Source organism: Mobula hypostoma, chromosome 3 (assembly GCF_963921235.1).
Source record: "Mobula hypostoma chromosome 3, sMobHyp1.1, whole genome shotgun sequence".
Taxonomy (NCBI): Eukaryota; Metazoa; Chordata; class Chondrichthyes; order Myliobatiformes; family Myliobatidae; genus Mobula; species Mobula hypostoma.
This window is the reverse complement of record NC_086099.1, coordinates 4,793,758-4,810,247: the sequence shown is the minus strand read 5'-3', so window position 1 is coordinate 4,810,247 and position 16,490 is coordinate 4,793,758. Positions and strand designations below refer to the sequence as shown.

Genomic DNA, 16,490 nt, shown 5'->3' with positions numbered 1-16,490 from the left:
AGATCTCTTCAAAGTGATCTAAATTAGTTACAAATATAAAGCACATAAGAACACAAGAAACAGGAGCAGGAGTCGGCCATCTGGCCCGTCGAGCCTGCTCGGCCATTCAATAAGATCATGGCTGATCTGGCCATGGAACCATCTTCACCTACCTGCCTTTCCCCATAACTGTTAATTAGTGTAGTATGGAAAAATCTATCTAACCTTGTCTGAAATATATTTTGAGGTAGCCTCCACTGCTTCATCGGGTAGAGAATTCCACAGATTCACCACTCTCTGGGAAAAGTAGTTCCTCCTCATCTCTGCCCTAAATCTACTCCCCCAAATCTTGAGGCTATGTCTCTTGGTTCTAGTCTCATCTACCAGTGGAAACAACTTTCCTGCCTCTATCTTATCTATTCCTTTCATAATTTTATATGTTTCTATAAGATCTCTTCTCATTCTTCTGAATTCCAGTGAGTACAGTCCCAGGCAACTCAATCTCTCCTCATAATCTAACCCCCTCATCTCTGGAATCAACCTGGTGAACCTCCTCGGCACTGCCTCCAAAGCCAGTATATCCTTCCTCAAGTAAGGAGACCAGAACTGCACACAGTACTCCAGGTGCGGCCTCACCAGTACCCTGTACAGTTGCAGCATAACCTCCCTGCACTTAACTTCAATCCCTCTAGTGATGAAGGCCAACATCCCATTTGCCTTCTTGATAGCCTGCTGCACCTGCAAACCAACCTTTTGTGATTCATGCACAAGCACTCCCAAGTCCTTCTGCACAGCAGCATGCTGCAATTTTTTACCATTTAAATAATAATCTGCTCTTTTATTTTTCCTTCCAAAGTGGATGACCTGGCATTTATCAACATTATACTCAATCTGCCAGACCCTTGCCCACTCACTTAACCTATCTATATCTCTCAGCAGACTCTCCATATTTTCTGCACAATTTGTTTTTCCACTCAACTTAGTATCATCAGCAAATTTAGATACACTACACTCAGTCGCCTCTTCCGGATCGTTAATGCATATCGTGAACAGTTGTGGCACACCACTCACCACTGATTGACAACCAGAGAAACACCCATGTATCCCAACTCTCTGCTTTCTATTAGTTAACCAATCCTTTATCCATGCTAATACATCACCCCCAACTCTATGCATCCTTATCTTATGGATAAGTTTTTTATGTGGCACCTTATCGAACACCTTCTGAAAATCCAAGCAAATATCATCCATCTGTTCCCCTATATCCACTGCGCTTGTTATATTCTCAAAGAACTCCAGTAAGTTTGTCAAACAGGACCTGCCTTTGCTGAATCCATGCTGCGTCTTCATGATGGGTCCATTTCTTTCCAGATGCCTCGCTATTTCTTCTTTAATAATAGCTTCAAGTACTTTCCCAACTACAGATGTTAAACTGCCTGGCCTATAGTTACCTGCCTTTTGCCTACAGTGACATGACATTTGCCATCTTCCAATCCACCAGGACCCACCCAGACATTCAGAGAATTTTGGTAAATCATCATCAAAGCCTCTACAATAACTTCCGTCATTTCTTTCAGTACCCTGGGATGCATCAGGACCAGGGGACTTATCTCTCTTCAAGCCCACAAGTTTCAGCACTACCTCTTTAGTGATAGCTATTGTATCGAGGTCCTCACCTCCCACTGCATCCATAACATCTCTGTTTGGCATGTTAGATGTGTTCTCCACTGCGAAAACTGACACAAAATAGTCATTCAAACTCTCAGCTATTTCCTCATTACCCAATATCAATTCCCCCTTTTCATCCTCCAAGGGACCTACGTTCACTTTAGCCACCCTTTTCTGCTTTATATAATTCTAAGAACTTTTGCTATCTATTTTTCTAATTTGTGCTAGTTTATTTTTATAATCTAGCTTCCCTTTCTTTATTGCTCACTTCATGGTGCTTTGTTGCTTTTTAGAGTTTTCCAAATCTTGCCAACTTTGTATGCACAAGCTTTTAGTTTGGTGCCTTATTTTATGTCCTTAGTTATCCAAGGCCGTTTCTCCCCACCTTTACTGTCCTTGCTTTTAACTGGAATATACTTTTGTTGAACTCTGTGAAAAATCTCTTTGAAAGTCTTCCACTGTTCCTCAACTGTCCCACCATATAGCCTGTGTTCCCAATCTACACTAGCCAAATCCTCCCTCATCCCAATGTAGTCTCCATTCTTTAGGCATAGTACACTTCATTTTAGATTGAACTATTGCACCCTCCATTTGTATGAGAAATTCAGTTATACTGTGATCACTCTTTCCAAGAGGATCCCGAACTACAAGGTCACTAATTTTACCTACCTCATTTCACAGGACCAGATCTAAGATTGTAGGTTCAGTAACATGCTGTTCAAGAAAGCCATCATGGATGCCTTCTATGAAGTCCTCCTCAAGACTGCCTCGACCAACTTGATTCACCCAATCTACGTGCAAGTTAAAGTCCCCCATGATAACTGCTGTTCCATCCTTACATGCCTCAGATATTTCTCTGTTTATTGCTTGTGTCCCTGTAATGTTATTATTCAGTGGCCGATAGACAACTCCCACCTGTGATTTTTTTTCCCTTTACTATTCTTAATCTCTACCCAGATGGATTCAGAATCCTGCTCCTTGGATCTTATATCGTCTCTCACTATCACCCTGATCTCATCTTTAATTAAGAGCGCTACCCCACCTCCCTTACCTTCCTGCCTATCCTTCAGTATTACCTGATATCCTTGGATATTTAATTTCCAATCATCTCTACCCTGCAACCATGTTTCTGTAATGACCACTAAATCATACTTCTTTACAGTGATTTGTGCCACAAGTTCACTGACCTTACTTCAAATACCTCAGGCATTCAAATATAGTGCCCTTACACTCATTGTGCTTTTAAAATCTTGTAATCTTTGACTCTTTTGCACTTGACTTCTCTTCACTCTATTCTTACTTTTCTCTTTTCTACCTTTTGTTTTTCTTTATCTTTATCCACACTTTCTTTTTTATTTTATCCATACTTCTCCAATCTATTGAACCCAGCCTCCTACTATTTAGTTTAAAGCCCTATCCACAGCCCTAGTTATGCAATTCACTCGGATCCAGGTCCCATCACGGTTCAGGTGGAGCCCGTCCCAATGGTACAGCCCCCTCCTTCCCCAATACTGGTGCCAGTTTCCCATGAACTCAAACCCACTTCTCCCACACCAATCCTTGAGTCACTCATTTAACTTCCTAATCTTCCTGACCGTATGCCAATTTGCATGTGGCTCAGATAGTAATCCAGAGATCACTACCTTTTTAGTTCTGCTTTTTAATTTACTCCCTAGCTGCTCAAATTTCCTCAGCAGAACCTCTTTCCTCACTCTACCTATGTCGTTGGTACCCACATGGACCATGAGAACTGGATCTTACCCCTCGCACTGCAAATTCCTCTGCAGGTCACAGAAGACGTCCTGAACCCGAGCACCAGGCAGGCAACACAGCCTTTGAGACACTGTATCCTCGCGACAGAGAATTCTGTCTATTCCCCTGCCTATACTATCCCCAATTACCACTTCATTTCTCTTCTTTCCCCCCTCTTGAATGGCTCCTTGAACTACAGTGCCACAGTTAGGTTGCTCATAATTGATTACATAAGTATTCGCCACCTTCAAGTCAGTATTTAGTAGACACACCTTTCGCAGCAATTATAGCGTTGAGTATGTGAGGATAGGTCTCTATTAGCTTTGCACATCTGGACACTGCAGTTTTTCCCAATTTTTCTTTACGAAACTGCTCAAGCTTTGTCAGATTGCATGGGGATCGTGAGCCCTTTCAAAGTCCAGCCCAAATACTCACTAGGATTGAGGTCTGGACTGGCTTGTCCACTCCAGGACATTAACTTTGATATTTTTAAGCCATTCCCATGTAGTTTTGGCTTTATGCTTGGGGTCATTTTCTTGCTGGAAAACAAATCTTCTCCCAAGTCACAGTTCTCTTGCAGCCTGCATCAAGTTTTCCTCCAGGATTTCCCCGTATTTTGCTGCATTCATTTTACCCTCTACCTTCACAAGCCTTCCAGCATGATGCAACCACCACCATGCTTCATGGGAGGGATGTTGTGTTTTTGATGATGCGTGGTCTTTGGCTTATGCCAAACATAGTGTTTAGTCTGATGGCAAAATGCTTAATTTTGCTTTCATCAGACCATGGAATCTTCTTCCATCTGACCTCAGAGTGTCCCACATACCTTCTGACAAACTCTAGCTGAGATTTCATGTGAGGTTTTTTTAACCATAGGACCATGAGACATAGGAGCAGAATTAGACCATTTGGCCCATCGAGTCTGCTCCACCATTCAATCATGGCTGACCTTTTTTCCCCTCCTCAGCCCCACTTTCTGGCCTTCTCCCTGTAACCTTTAATGATGTGTCCAATCAAGAACCTATCAAGCTCAGCCTTAAATACACCCAACAACCTGGCCTCCACTGTTGCCTGTGGTAATAAATTCCACAAATTGACCACCTTCTGGCTAAAGAAATTTTTCCGCATCTCTGTTTTAAATGGACACCCCTCTATCCCGAAGCTGTGCCCTCTTGTCCTTGATTCCCCCACTATAGGAAACATCCTTTCCACATCTACTCTGTCTAGGCCTTTCAACATTTGAAAGGTTTCAATGTGATCCCCCTTCAACCTTCTTCTAAATTCCAGTGAGTACAGGCCCAGAGCTATCAAATGTTCCTTGTATGATAACCTTTTTATTCCCAGAATCATCCTTGTGAACCACCTCTGAACCTCCTCCAATGCCAGCACATCTTTTCTAAGATGAGGAGCCCAAAACTGTTCATAATACTCAAGGTGAGGCCTCACCAGTGCCTTATAAAGCCTCAGCATCACATCCTTTCTCTTGTATTCTAGACCTCTTGAAATGAATGCTAACATTGCATTTGCCTTCCTCACCACCGACTCAACCTGCAAGTTAACCTTCAGGGTGTTCTGTACAAGGACTCCCAAGTCCATTTGTATCTCAGATTTTTGGATTTTCTCCCTGTTTAGAAAATAGTCTGCACATTTATTTTTACTACCAAAGTGCATGAGCATGCATTTTCTAACATTGTATTTCATTTGCCACTTTCTTTCCCATTCTCCTAATCTAAGTCCTTCTGCATCCTACCTGTTTCCTCAACACTACCTGCCCCTCCATCAATCTTCGTATCATCTGCAAACTTGGTAACAAAGCCATCTATTCCATCATCTAAATCATTGATATACAGCATACAAAGAAGCGGTCCCACCGATCTCTGCAGAACACCACTAGTCACTGGCACCCAACCAGAAAGGAATCCTTTTATTCCCACTCACTGCCTCCTACCAATTAGCCAATGCTCCAGCCATGCCAATAACTTTCCTGTAATACCATGGGATCTTAACTTGGTAAGCAGCCTCATGTTGGCACCTTGTCAAAAGCCTTCTGGAAGTTCAAATATACAACATCCACTGCACCCCCTTTATCTATCCTACCTGTAATCTCCTCAAAGAATTCCAACAGGTTCGTCATGCATGGATATCTGGAGAAGGCAAAACCTCAGAGTTGCACTCTGAATAATACTTTGATAATAAAATGAACCTTTGATGCCCTCTAATATTAGATATTTCAACCCTGGGGAAAAGATACTGACTCTGTATAAGCCTCTCATGGTTTTATAAACCTCAGTCAAATCTCCCTTACTATTGACATTTAATCTATCTCATGCTCATAGCGACATCAAGCCCACAGTGTTAGCATAGTGAAAAGCTCATTCACCCTTCTTTGAATTCTCCGTCTAGGCAAAGGCAGTAAGGAGTAGGAGAGAGGTGACCCACTCAGGACGGAGCCCCCGTGAGTTCAGCGTCTCTCCAGGCTGCAGGACACATCATGGGCACCACTGCCTGAGTCACCGCATGCCCAACTGCGGGATGAAATCTGTCAGGTATGCTCACAGGCAATTTCATTGTAATTACACCCTCCTTTGATTTGTTCAGCATCGGACAGTGACATTAGGACCACTGCATGTACAAGCATGGTTCAAGCACAGCAAATAATTGAAAACAGAGGGTGGTAGTAGATGGGGTGTATTCTGCCTGGAGGTCAGTGACCAGTGGTGTTCCACAGGGTCCCCTAAATGACTTGGATGAGGACGTGGAAGGGTAGATCCGTAAGTCTGCAGCTGACACAAGGGTTGAGGGTGTTGTGAATAATATAGAAGGTTGTTAGATGTTACAATGGGACATGGACAGGATGCAGACCTGGGCTGAGAAGTGGCTGATGGAGTTCAACCGGAAAAGTGAGAAGTGATGCACTTTGGAAGGTTGAATTTGAGGGCAGAATACAGGGTTAATGGCAGGATTCTTAGCCGTGTGCAGGAGCAGAAGGACCTTGGTGTCCACATCCATAGATCCTGCAAAGTTGCTGCATGACTTTGTTTAAGAAGGAAGCAAGGGAAAATGCTGGGAACTATAGACCAGTGAGTCTCACATCAGTTGTAGGAAAATTGTTGGAGAAAATTTGTAGGGATAGGATATATGAGCATTTGGAAACCCATGGGCTAATTAGGGAGAGGCGGCATAGCTTTGTGCATGATGGTTGTTCCTCACCAACTTGATTGAGTGTTTTGACAAGGTGATGAGGGAGATTGATGAAAGTAGGGCAGTGGATGTTGTCTACATTGCTCTTAATTGCTCTTGTGTATCGTCCACCAAAAATACATAAAGATTTTATTACTCAATTTTCGGACTTTCTCTCAAACACTATGCCCAACTTTGATTGAGTTCTGATTCTTGGTGATTTTAATATTCATGTTTGCTGTCCCACTAAGCCTCTCGTAAGTGATTTTATGCATCTGTTTGAGACTTTTAATCTTGCTCTGCTTATCACCGGACACACTCACAAGCTAGGCCATGCACTCGACCTAGCCTTGTCATCTGGTTTCCCAATCTGCAGTGCGGTAACAATTGATGCTTGCCTGTCGGATCATAGCGCTGTTATGTTCGATGTATCTCTGCCTTTTTCCTCTATTAAATTTCATCTTCCTGTACATTGCTGTCGTTACATTAACTCTTCGACTGCCGATAAGTTCAATGACGCTCTCATAGCTGCTCCCAACACTTGCACGATTGAGGCTTCTCCTCCCCACCTCAGCACTGAGGAACTTTCTTCCCTATTTAATACCACCTGCTCCTCTATTCTGAATACTGTTGTTCCCCTTAAATTGAAAATGCCTAAGCCTAAAGGTCTGCCTTGGCTTCATGACACCACCAGAGCCCTGAGGAGGGAGTGTAGAATATCCGAATGAAAGTGGAAGTGTGATAAACTTCAAATTTCTTCTGAAATTTTGAGAAACAATCTTCACAAATATCAGGAAGCAGTTAAAGCTGTGAGTGCAAAATACTTTTCTGACCCAATTTCTAACAACTTTCATAATCCCAAGGTCTAATTCAGTACCATAAATTCTGTCATTTGTCCCGCCCCCAGTATCAGCTTAAATGTGTCCCCTGCTAAGTGCGAAGAATTTTTAAAATTCTTCATTAGCAAAGTTGAGGACATTAGAATGAACATTTCCACCCCCCCCCCCACCCGTGACCTAAATGTCTCACTGGCTTATTCATCTAAACTGGACTGCTAGACTGCTTCCAACTCATCACGCTTCCCTTCCTTACAAAGACTGTGTCCACCGTGAAACTTGAAAACTGCCCCCTTGACATTGTCCCCACTGCCCTCGTGAAGGATGTCTTTGACATAGCCAGTCCCAGCATCCTCTCTATTATCAACAGCTCCCTGGCCACTGGTACCGTTCCAACCTGCTTTAAGCGCTCCGTGGTCCAGCCCCTCCTGAAAAAACCCCAACTTAGATCCTACCTTACCTAGTAACTATAGACCTATTTCTAAACTTCCATTCCTGGCAAAGGTTCTCGAAAAGGTTATTCTCAGTCAATTGCTGCCCTGCCTACACCAAAACAACACCTTGGAAAGATTTCAGTCAGGTTTTAAGGCTTATCATAGCACAGAGTCTGCCCTGCTGAAAGTGTACAATGATCTCCTCCTCTCTACTGACTCAGGTGACTCTGCCATCCTAATTCTTCTTGACCTCAGCGCAGCATTCAATACCGTGGATCATGCCATTGTAATAGACCGTCTCCAGTATGGGGTTGGTGTTGATGGCACTGCCTTGAACTGGTTCACATCCTACCTCAAATATAGAAGCTTCTCTGTCAACATAGGCAAATTTTCTTCTCCCCTGGCTAGTCTGTCCTGCGGGGTCCCACAAGGTTCCATCCCAGGTCCCATTCTTTTCTCTATATACATGCTTCCCCTCGGCCAAATCATTTAAAAATACAACATTTCTTTGCGCTGTTATGCTGACGACACACAGCTTTATCTCCCCCTAAGGCCAAACAACCAGTCAACTCTAGCCAGCCTCATGAATTGCCCTGATGACATAAAGTGTTGGATGGTACAAAACTTCTTAGAGCTGAATGAAGGCAAGTCTGAAGTTGTCCTATTTGGCCCCCCTGACTCCATCAAAGTGATTACCAACAGTCTTGGTAACTTGTCCACCCTTGTCAAACCCCATGTTAAATCCCTTGGTGTGATATTTAAGTTTGACAAGCAAATTAATGCAGCAGTAAAAGCTAGTTTTTTCCAGCTTCGTACTATTGCCAAAATCAAGCAGCTTCTCTCTTCCAAAGATCTCGAGAAAGTCATCCACGCCCTTATATCCTTCCGCTTGGACTACTCCAACTCCCTGTATACTGAGATTAATCAGTCGTTCCTGTCCCGTCTGCAACTGGCCCAGAACGCCACAGCCAGGCTCCTGACGGGTGCCCGGAGGAGGGACCATATTACTCCTATCCTGGCCTCTATCCACTGCCTACCAATATGGTTCAGAATTGATTTTAAGATTCTCCTATTTGTTTATAAAGCCCTAAGTGGGCTGCCCCCCCTTAAATCACAGACCTTCTAACCCCTTATTCTACTCTAGGTTCCTGAGGTAGGCTGACTTGGGGCTCCTGGTTGTCCCGCGATCTAAACTTAAGCTCAGGGGTGACCGCGTCTTTGCTATTGTACCCCCTAGACTGTGGAACAGCATTCCCCTCCCTATCAGATCTGCCCCCTCCATCGACTCTTTTAAATTCAGGCTCAAAACTTACTTTTATTCACTAGCGTTTGAATCCTCCTGATGTGGCTGATTTTTGGCTTGTGTCTAGGCCCTTGTGTTGTTTCTTTTGTGCCTATAAGCTGTTTGCCTTGTTGGTTATGTCTGTGTTTCTTGTATTTGTGATTGCTCTGATCTGTGCAGCACTTTGGTCAACGTGGGTTGTTTTTAAATGTGCTATATAAATAAATTTGACTTGACTTGACTTGACTTTAGTAAGGCATTTGACCAAGTCCCTCATGGGAGGCGAATGCAGAAGATTAAGGTGCATGGGGTCGGTAGCAAATCGGCTGTTTGGATTCAGAACTGGTTTACACATTGAGGACAAAGGGTAGTGGATGAAGGGTTTATTCGCGCTGCCATTTGTAATGTATATAAATGACATGGATGAAAATGTAGATGGGTGGGTTAGTAAATTTGTGGTTGGTACCAAGATTGGTGCAGTTGTGGATAGTGTCGAAGACTGGAAAAGAATACAGCATGATATAGATCAATTGCAGGTATGGGCTGAGAAATACCAGATGGAGCTTAACCCACATAAACATGAGGTTTTGCACCTTGGTACAGCAAGGCTGAGCAGAGAGATCTTGGTTTACAAGTTCATAGCTCCTTGAAAGTGGCTACAGGTCAATAAGGTGGTGAAGAAGGCTTGATTTTATTAGTTGAGGCATTGAGTTCAAAAGTCAGGAGGTTATTTTGCAAATTTATAAAACTTTGGTTGGGCCACATCTGGAATATCACATGTAGTTCTGGTCACCCCACTTTAGGAAGGATGTTGAGACTTTGGAGAGGGTGCAGAAGCGATTTACCAGGATGCTGCTTGGTTTAGAGAGCGTGTGCTATCACGAGAGGCTGGATAAACTTAAGTTGTTTTCTCTGAAGTGACAGAAGCTGAGAAGAGATCTGATGAGAGGCATAGATAGAGTGGACAGAGAGCATCTGATTCCCAGGGTTGAAACGTCTAACACCAGAGGGCATGCATTGAAGGTGAGGGGGGTAGGTTCAAGGGGGATGTGAGGGGTAAATTTTTTACTCAGAGAGTTGTGGGTGCCTGGAATGCACTGCCTGATATGGTAGTCAAGGCAAATACATTAGATGCTTTTGAAAGACGCTTGGATAGGCACATGGCTATAAGGTGTATGGAGGGATATGGACACGGTGTGGGTAGGAGGGATTAGTGTTTGGGTGTTTTGATTTCCTTTTTAGCTGGTTTGGCACAACATTGTGGCCAAATGGCCTGTACCTGTGCTGTACTCTTCTATATTCTGTGTTTAAGTTGATAAGTTTGTTAAGAAAGCATTTGGTGCCTTGGTCCTCAAAGGATTGAGTTCAAGAGTCGTGAGGTAACGTTGCAGTTCTATAAAATTCTGGATTGACCACACTTGGAGTATTGCATTCAGTTCTGGTCACCTCATTATAGGAAGGATGTGGAAGCTTTAGAGAGAGTGCAGAGGAGACTTTCCAGATTGCTTCCTGGATTTGAGAGCCTGTGTTATGAGGACAGGTTGAGCAAGCTAGGATTTTTCTCTTTGGAGTGAAGGAGGATGAGAGGTGGCTTGATAGAGATGTACTAGATGATCAAAGCCAGAGATCAAGTGCATAGCTCAGAGACTTTTTTCCCCAGGGCTGAAATGGTTAATCCTAGAGGGCATAATTTTAAGGTGATTGGAGGAAATTGTAGGGGGAATGTCAGAGGTAGGTTTTTTACACAGAGTGTTGGGTGCATGGAATGCTCTGCCAGAGGTGGTGGTAGAGGCAGATACATTAGGGGTATTTAAGAGACTCTTGGAGAGGCACATGGATAATAGAAAAGTGGAGGGTTGTGCAGGAGGAAAGGGTTAGATTGATTATAGAGTAGTTTACAAGGTCGACACAATGTCATGGGCTGAAGAGTCTGTACTGTGCTGAAACGTTCTACGTTGAAAGATGGGCAAAGGAAGGGAGGAACCAAGAGTATTTGTATACACAGACAACACCACCATCTGAGTAACAACTTTTTCAAACTCTAACCATTTCAACACTCTTGTGCACTTTGATTCTTCCATCTATATTCCGTCTGCCATGTTCCTGCCCATTCATGACTCCCTACAATTACACCAAGTGCATGCCCGATATCAGCAAAAGTTCAGACACACTATAAAGTACTCTGCCAAAATGTGTCCATTTCAGTTTTACGATCGGCGCAGTTTGACTGGGAAATGCCTCACTGTGGCTGCCTGTCCAAGTAAAACTGCATCATGCAAAATGAGCATCTAAAAATGAATTCTATTCTCGCCTGTGTGTGGAAAGCAGTTTCTTCAAATCGTTTCCGTCTACAGCTTTATTTAGGCTGCCACGCCATTCCATTACCAGGAATATGTGGGATGACAGGGGTGTGGTGGAAATGCTTTTCCAACCCATCTCCAGGTTACTGTATTTATAGTGAATACAAGCTGCTTGCCGCTTCTCAGTTATGTTAATAAATAAAACTGCCTACCTGCAAAGATAGTATTAGCAGTGTAGAAATCACAAAAACTGCAGATGCTGGAAAACAAAGGTGAAAAAACAGGTAATACTGGAAATACCTCTTCCTATAGATGCTGCCTGGCCTGCTGCATTCCACCAGCATTTTGAGTGTGTTGCTTGAATTTCCAGCATCTGCAGATATCTTGTGTTTGCATTTTTAATACTGGAAATACTCAGCAGGTCAGGCCTCATTTCCTGTCAGTCATCCTATGTACAGTCTGGTGTCACTTTATGGACATACAATTAATCTATGTATATATGCTAGCTGATGTATTTATACTTATTGTGTCTTTATTATTTTTGTGTTCATCTTATTGTGTTTGTGCCGCATCAGAGCTGGAGTAACAGTTATTTCCTTCTCATTTACACTTGTGTGCTGGAAATCACATTAAACAATCTTAAATCTTGAATTTGTGTCAAGAGAAGCAGAGTTAATGTTTCAAATCAAAGACTGTTTGTCAGCAAAGAATAAACATAAGAAATTCAGCAGATGCTGGAAATCCACAGCAACACACATAGCATGCTGGAGGAACTCAGCAGATTAAGCAGCATCTATGGAGGGGATTAAAGAGCTGACATTTTGGGCCAGGACTGGAAAGGAAGGGGACAGATGCCAGAATAAGGTGGGGGGAGAGGAAGGAGAACAAGCTGGCAGGTGATAGGTGAGACCAGGTGAGGGGGAAGATAGGTGGGTGAGGGAGGGAGTGATGAAGTAAGAAGCTGGGAGGTGATAGGTGAAAAAAGTGAAGGGTGAAGAAGAATGAATCTGATAGGATAGGAGAACGGAGTATGGGAGAAAGGGAAGGAGGAGGAGCACCAGGGGGAGATGATAGGCAGGTGAGGAGAGAGGAATGGGGTAAGAGGGGGACCAGGATGGGTCTTGGAAAAAAAGAGAAGGGGAAGTGGTAGAAATTTCTATATGTTAAAGCAATCAATGTTAAAGACGCTGTTAAGCTTTAGGAATGGGCGATAAGTATGCTGTTGTATAATCTGCTATCTTCCAGTTGTCTTTCTGGGAGTTATGTTGGCAATCCTGCAAAGATCTGTCAGGCTATGATGTGATTAAATTGAACATGAGTAGATGGACGGGCAACAATAAATTCAGCTGTTTATCCGTGAGATGGAAACAGTTGTTTGAAACTGATTTGTGCTGGAAGAAATGTGCCTTGTAAAATGAAATAAGAAAAAAATGTTGCCTGGTCCGATTGCATTCTTCCACAAAGAATTATTTTTGGCAGTTATTGTGTTAAAATCAGTATTCAAAGATTGGTTAATTTCAATGATATTTGCATGTCACATTGTAGTATTTAGGATGTCTTTCTTATTGCTTTCACTGCTAGTGAAGATAATTCTTACATTTGTGAATTTGACTGCAATAGCTGCTTGCTCTGCCAGCACCAGCCACAGCCCATGAGTGAGTAAAAAGGAATCTGAATGCAGAGGATTGATTTTGGGAGTTATACTGCCCTGAGATCTCTCAGCATGTCTGCCAAAGACTTCATCCTCAAAGTGCTTGCAAGCACACGCCTATTACCACAATGGAATTGCCGACTGAAAAATAACTTCATCCACATTTGGCATGTAGGACCACTGCTGAAATTACTGCAAATTTATTCAGATTTAAAATGATTTCAATTCATATACTTTCTGGACAAATTTACAGTTAAACCTGTGGGTTAGAGTCATAATTCATTGCAGCACAGAAACAGGCCCTTTGGCCCATCTAGTCCATACCAAACTTGGATTCTACCCTTTCCCATCAACCTACACCTTGATATAGCCCTCCATACCTCTCCCATCTATGTAGCTATCCGAACATCTTTTAAACATTGAAATTGAACCCACATCCACCAGTTGTACTGGCAGCTCATTCCTCACTCCCACCACTCTCTGAGTGAAGAAGTTCCCCTCATGTTCTCCTTTAACATTTCACCTTTCACCCTTAACCTTTAGTTCTAGTCTCACCAAACCTAAGTGAAAAAGTCTGCTTGCATTTACCCTATCAATACCCTCATAATTTTGTACACCTAAAACTCAAGTGTTCTGAAATTCAAGGCCATTGGTCAGACCGCACGTGGAGTATAGTGAGCAGCTTTGGGCCACTAATCTATGAAAAGATGTGTTGGTATTGGAGAGGGTCCACTGGAGGTTCGCAAGAATGATTCTGAGAATGAAAGGGTTAATGTATGAGGACCATTTGCTAGCTCTGGGTCTGTAACAGAGTTTAATAAAGGTTTGACCAGAGGCCAACCTGGACATTAGAAGTTTGGAGAAGAGGGGACTTCAATCAGGTCCAGCGCCTGAGGATAAAAGGCAGGAGTGGTTTGTGGCTGTGTAATAGAGCTTTGACCAGCGGCCAGTCGGTGTCTGGGATTGATTGGTAAGAGCAAATTAAAGTAAGGCAGGGGCAGGAGTAGTGGCCACCACCTGAGTGGACAGAGTCAGAGCGGTGAACTTGAGGCTTTAGCTGTTCGTGGCTTCTGTGAAGAAAGGCTTCACTCAGAGAAAGCAAAGGAACAAAAAAGCTCAAGTTTTTTCATTCTCTTTATATCTGCTCAGCTCGGGACAGTAGGGATGACAGGCAGGATGGTGAAATGCTCCTGGTGCAGGATGTGAGAAGGCAGGGGGACCTCCAGTGTCCATGATGACTACAACTGCAAGAAGTGTATCCAGCTGTAGCTTCTAAAAGACCGTGTTAAAGAGTTGGAGCTGGAACTAGATGAACTCCAGATCATTCGGGAACCTGAAAGGGTGATAGATACGACATATAGAGAGGTAATTACACCCAAAGTGCAGAATACAGGGAACCAGGTGACAGTCAGGAAGGGGAAAGGGGTTAAAGAGCCAGTACAGAGTACCTTTGTGGCCATCCCCCTCAACAACAGGTACATCACTTTGGATACCGTTGAGGGGGGTGTGGAAACAGAGGAGAGTCACAGTGGTCGGGGCTCTGGCACTGTGTCTGCGTCTGAGACGCAGAATACACACACTGTGGTGATAGGGGATTCGTTAGTAAGGGGAATGGACAGAAGGCCCCACAGAAGTTGTTCTCAAATGACAGGTCTAGGCAACTGTGACTGACATGGGAAGTTAGAGACTGCATAAAAGCCAAGGAAAGGAAAGGGCATATAGGGTAGCAAATGTGAGTGGGAAGTTGGATGATTGGGAAGCTTTTAAAATCTGACAAAAGGCAACTAAAAAAGCTATAAGAAGAGAAAAGGTGAAATATGAAGGCAAACTAGCCAATAATATAAAGCAAGATACTAAAAGTTTTTTCAGTTATACAGTATAAAGAGTAAAAGGGAGGTGAGAGTTGATATTGAACCACTGGAAAATGACATTGGTGAGGTAGTAAAGGGGGGGGTCAAAGAAATGGCAGATGAACTTAATGAGTACTTCAGAGGTTTCAAAGGTACAGTTAATGTCAGAGAAATGTATACAATATATATCCTGAAATTCTTTTTCCTCATGAACATCCATAAAAACAGGAGTATTCCAAAGAAAGAATGACAGTTAAATGTCAAAGTACCCCCCAGCACTCCCCACCCACACATAAGCACCAGCAAAGAAACGACCCCCCCCACCAGCAAAAGAGCATTGGCACCCCCACCGAGCACTCACGTGTGCAGCAAAGCATCAATAAAGACACAGACTTGCAATACCCCAAAGATTACTCGTTTACCCAGTAATTCGACATACCACAGGCTCTCTCTCCTAATAAGGGAAAAAGAGGTATTCCCATTTCACGGTGAGAGGGGAGACATACAAACAACTCGCTGATTTATGATGTTAAAAATCTGTTGTGTTGCTTCTTCTGAACTCTGTGCCCAAATAACTCGGGTCTCTGGGCACACAGCCAGCAGTCAGGTTGCTGCTTTTGATCTCTGTCCCAACGACACACCAGTTTCCTGCGGCGATGCCAACCTCGAGTCTGCCTGCCTCCAGAGCCACGAAATTCCGGAACCCTGAAGACGCGTTAGTCTGCCAGTGGAAGACACTGGCAGTGCGCCAGAGGTCCGGGAGTGTCGGAGCAGGGGTGAATGCCATTGCTATTACAAAGGACAAAGGAGTGTCAGTGGTTATCATTTACTTGGATTTTCAGAAGGCATTTGATAAGGTGCCATACATGAAGCTGCTAAACGAGATAAAATCCTATGGTGTTACAGGAAAGATACTGGCATGGATAGAGGAATGACTGACAGGCAGGAGTCAGTGAGTGGGAATAAAGGGGCCTTTTCTGTTTGGCTGCCAGAGACTAGTGGTGTTCCTCAGGGGTGAGTATTGGGACCGCTACTTTTCACATTGTTCATCAATGATTTGGATAATGAAATTGAAGGTTTTCTGGTGAAGTTTGCAGATGATATGAAGACAGGTGGAGGGCTAGGTAGTGCTGAGGAAGCAATGTGATTGCAGCAGGACAGACAAATTGGAGGAATGGCAAAAAAAGTGGCAGATGGAATATAGTGTGGGGAAATGTATGAAAATGCATTTTGGTAAAAGGAACCAAAGGTACAGACTATTATCTAAATGGGGAGAAGGTTCGGAGGGACTTAGGAGTCCTTGTGCAAGACTCCCAGAAAGTTAATTTACAGGTTGAGTGTGTGGTAAAGAAGGCAAATGCAATGTTGGTATTTCTTTCAAGAGGAATGGAATATAAAAGCGAGGATATAATGCTGAAGTTTTTATAAGACACTAGTCAGGCCAGACATGGAGTATTGTCAACAGTTGTGGGCTCCATATCTCAGAAAGGATGTGTTGTCATTGGAGAAAGTCCAGTGGATATTCACGAGGATGATTCCAGGAGTTAACGTATGAGGC

At 43.4% G+C, this 16,490-nt stretch overlaps 1 protein-coding gene across 4 annotated transcripts in view; it reads left to right on the top strand.

The window, feature by feature from the left end:
* LOC134343346 (zinc finger and BTB domain-containing protein 7C) overlaps nucleotides 1-16,490 on the top strand; it is a 278,534-nt gene that overhangs the window by 190,349 nt on the left and 71,695 nt on the right. The window contains exon 3 of one of the 4 annotated variants that reach the window (XM_063042038.1): nucleotides 5,803-5,945. The exons of the other annotated variants lie outside the window; for them this stretch is intronic. Coding sequence (XP_062898108.1) covers nucleotides 5,917-5,945 — 29 coding nt within the window. The 5' untranslated portion in view covers nucleotides 5,803-5,916. The remainder of the gene's footprint in view (nucleotides 1-5,802; nucleotides 5,946-16,490) is intronic. 4 annotated transcript variants of the gene reach the window in all.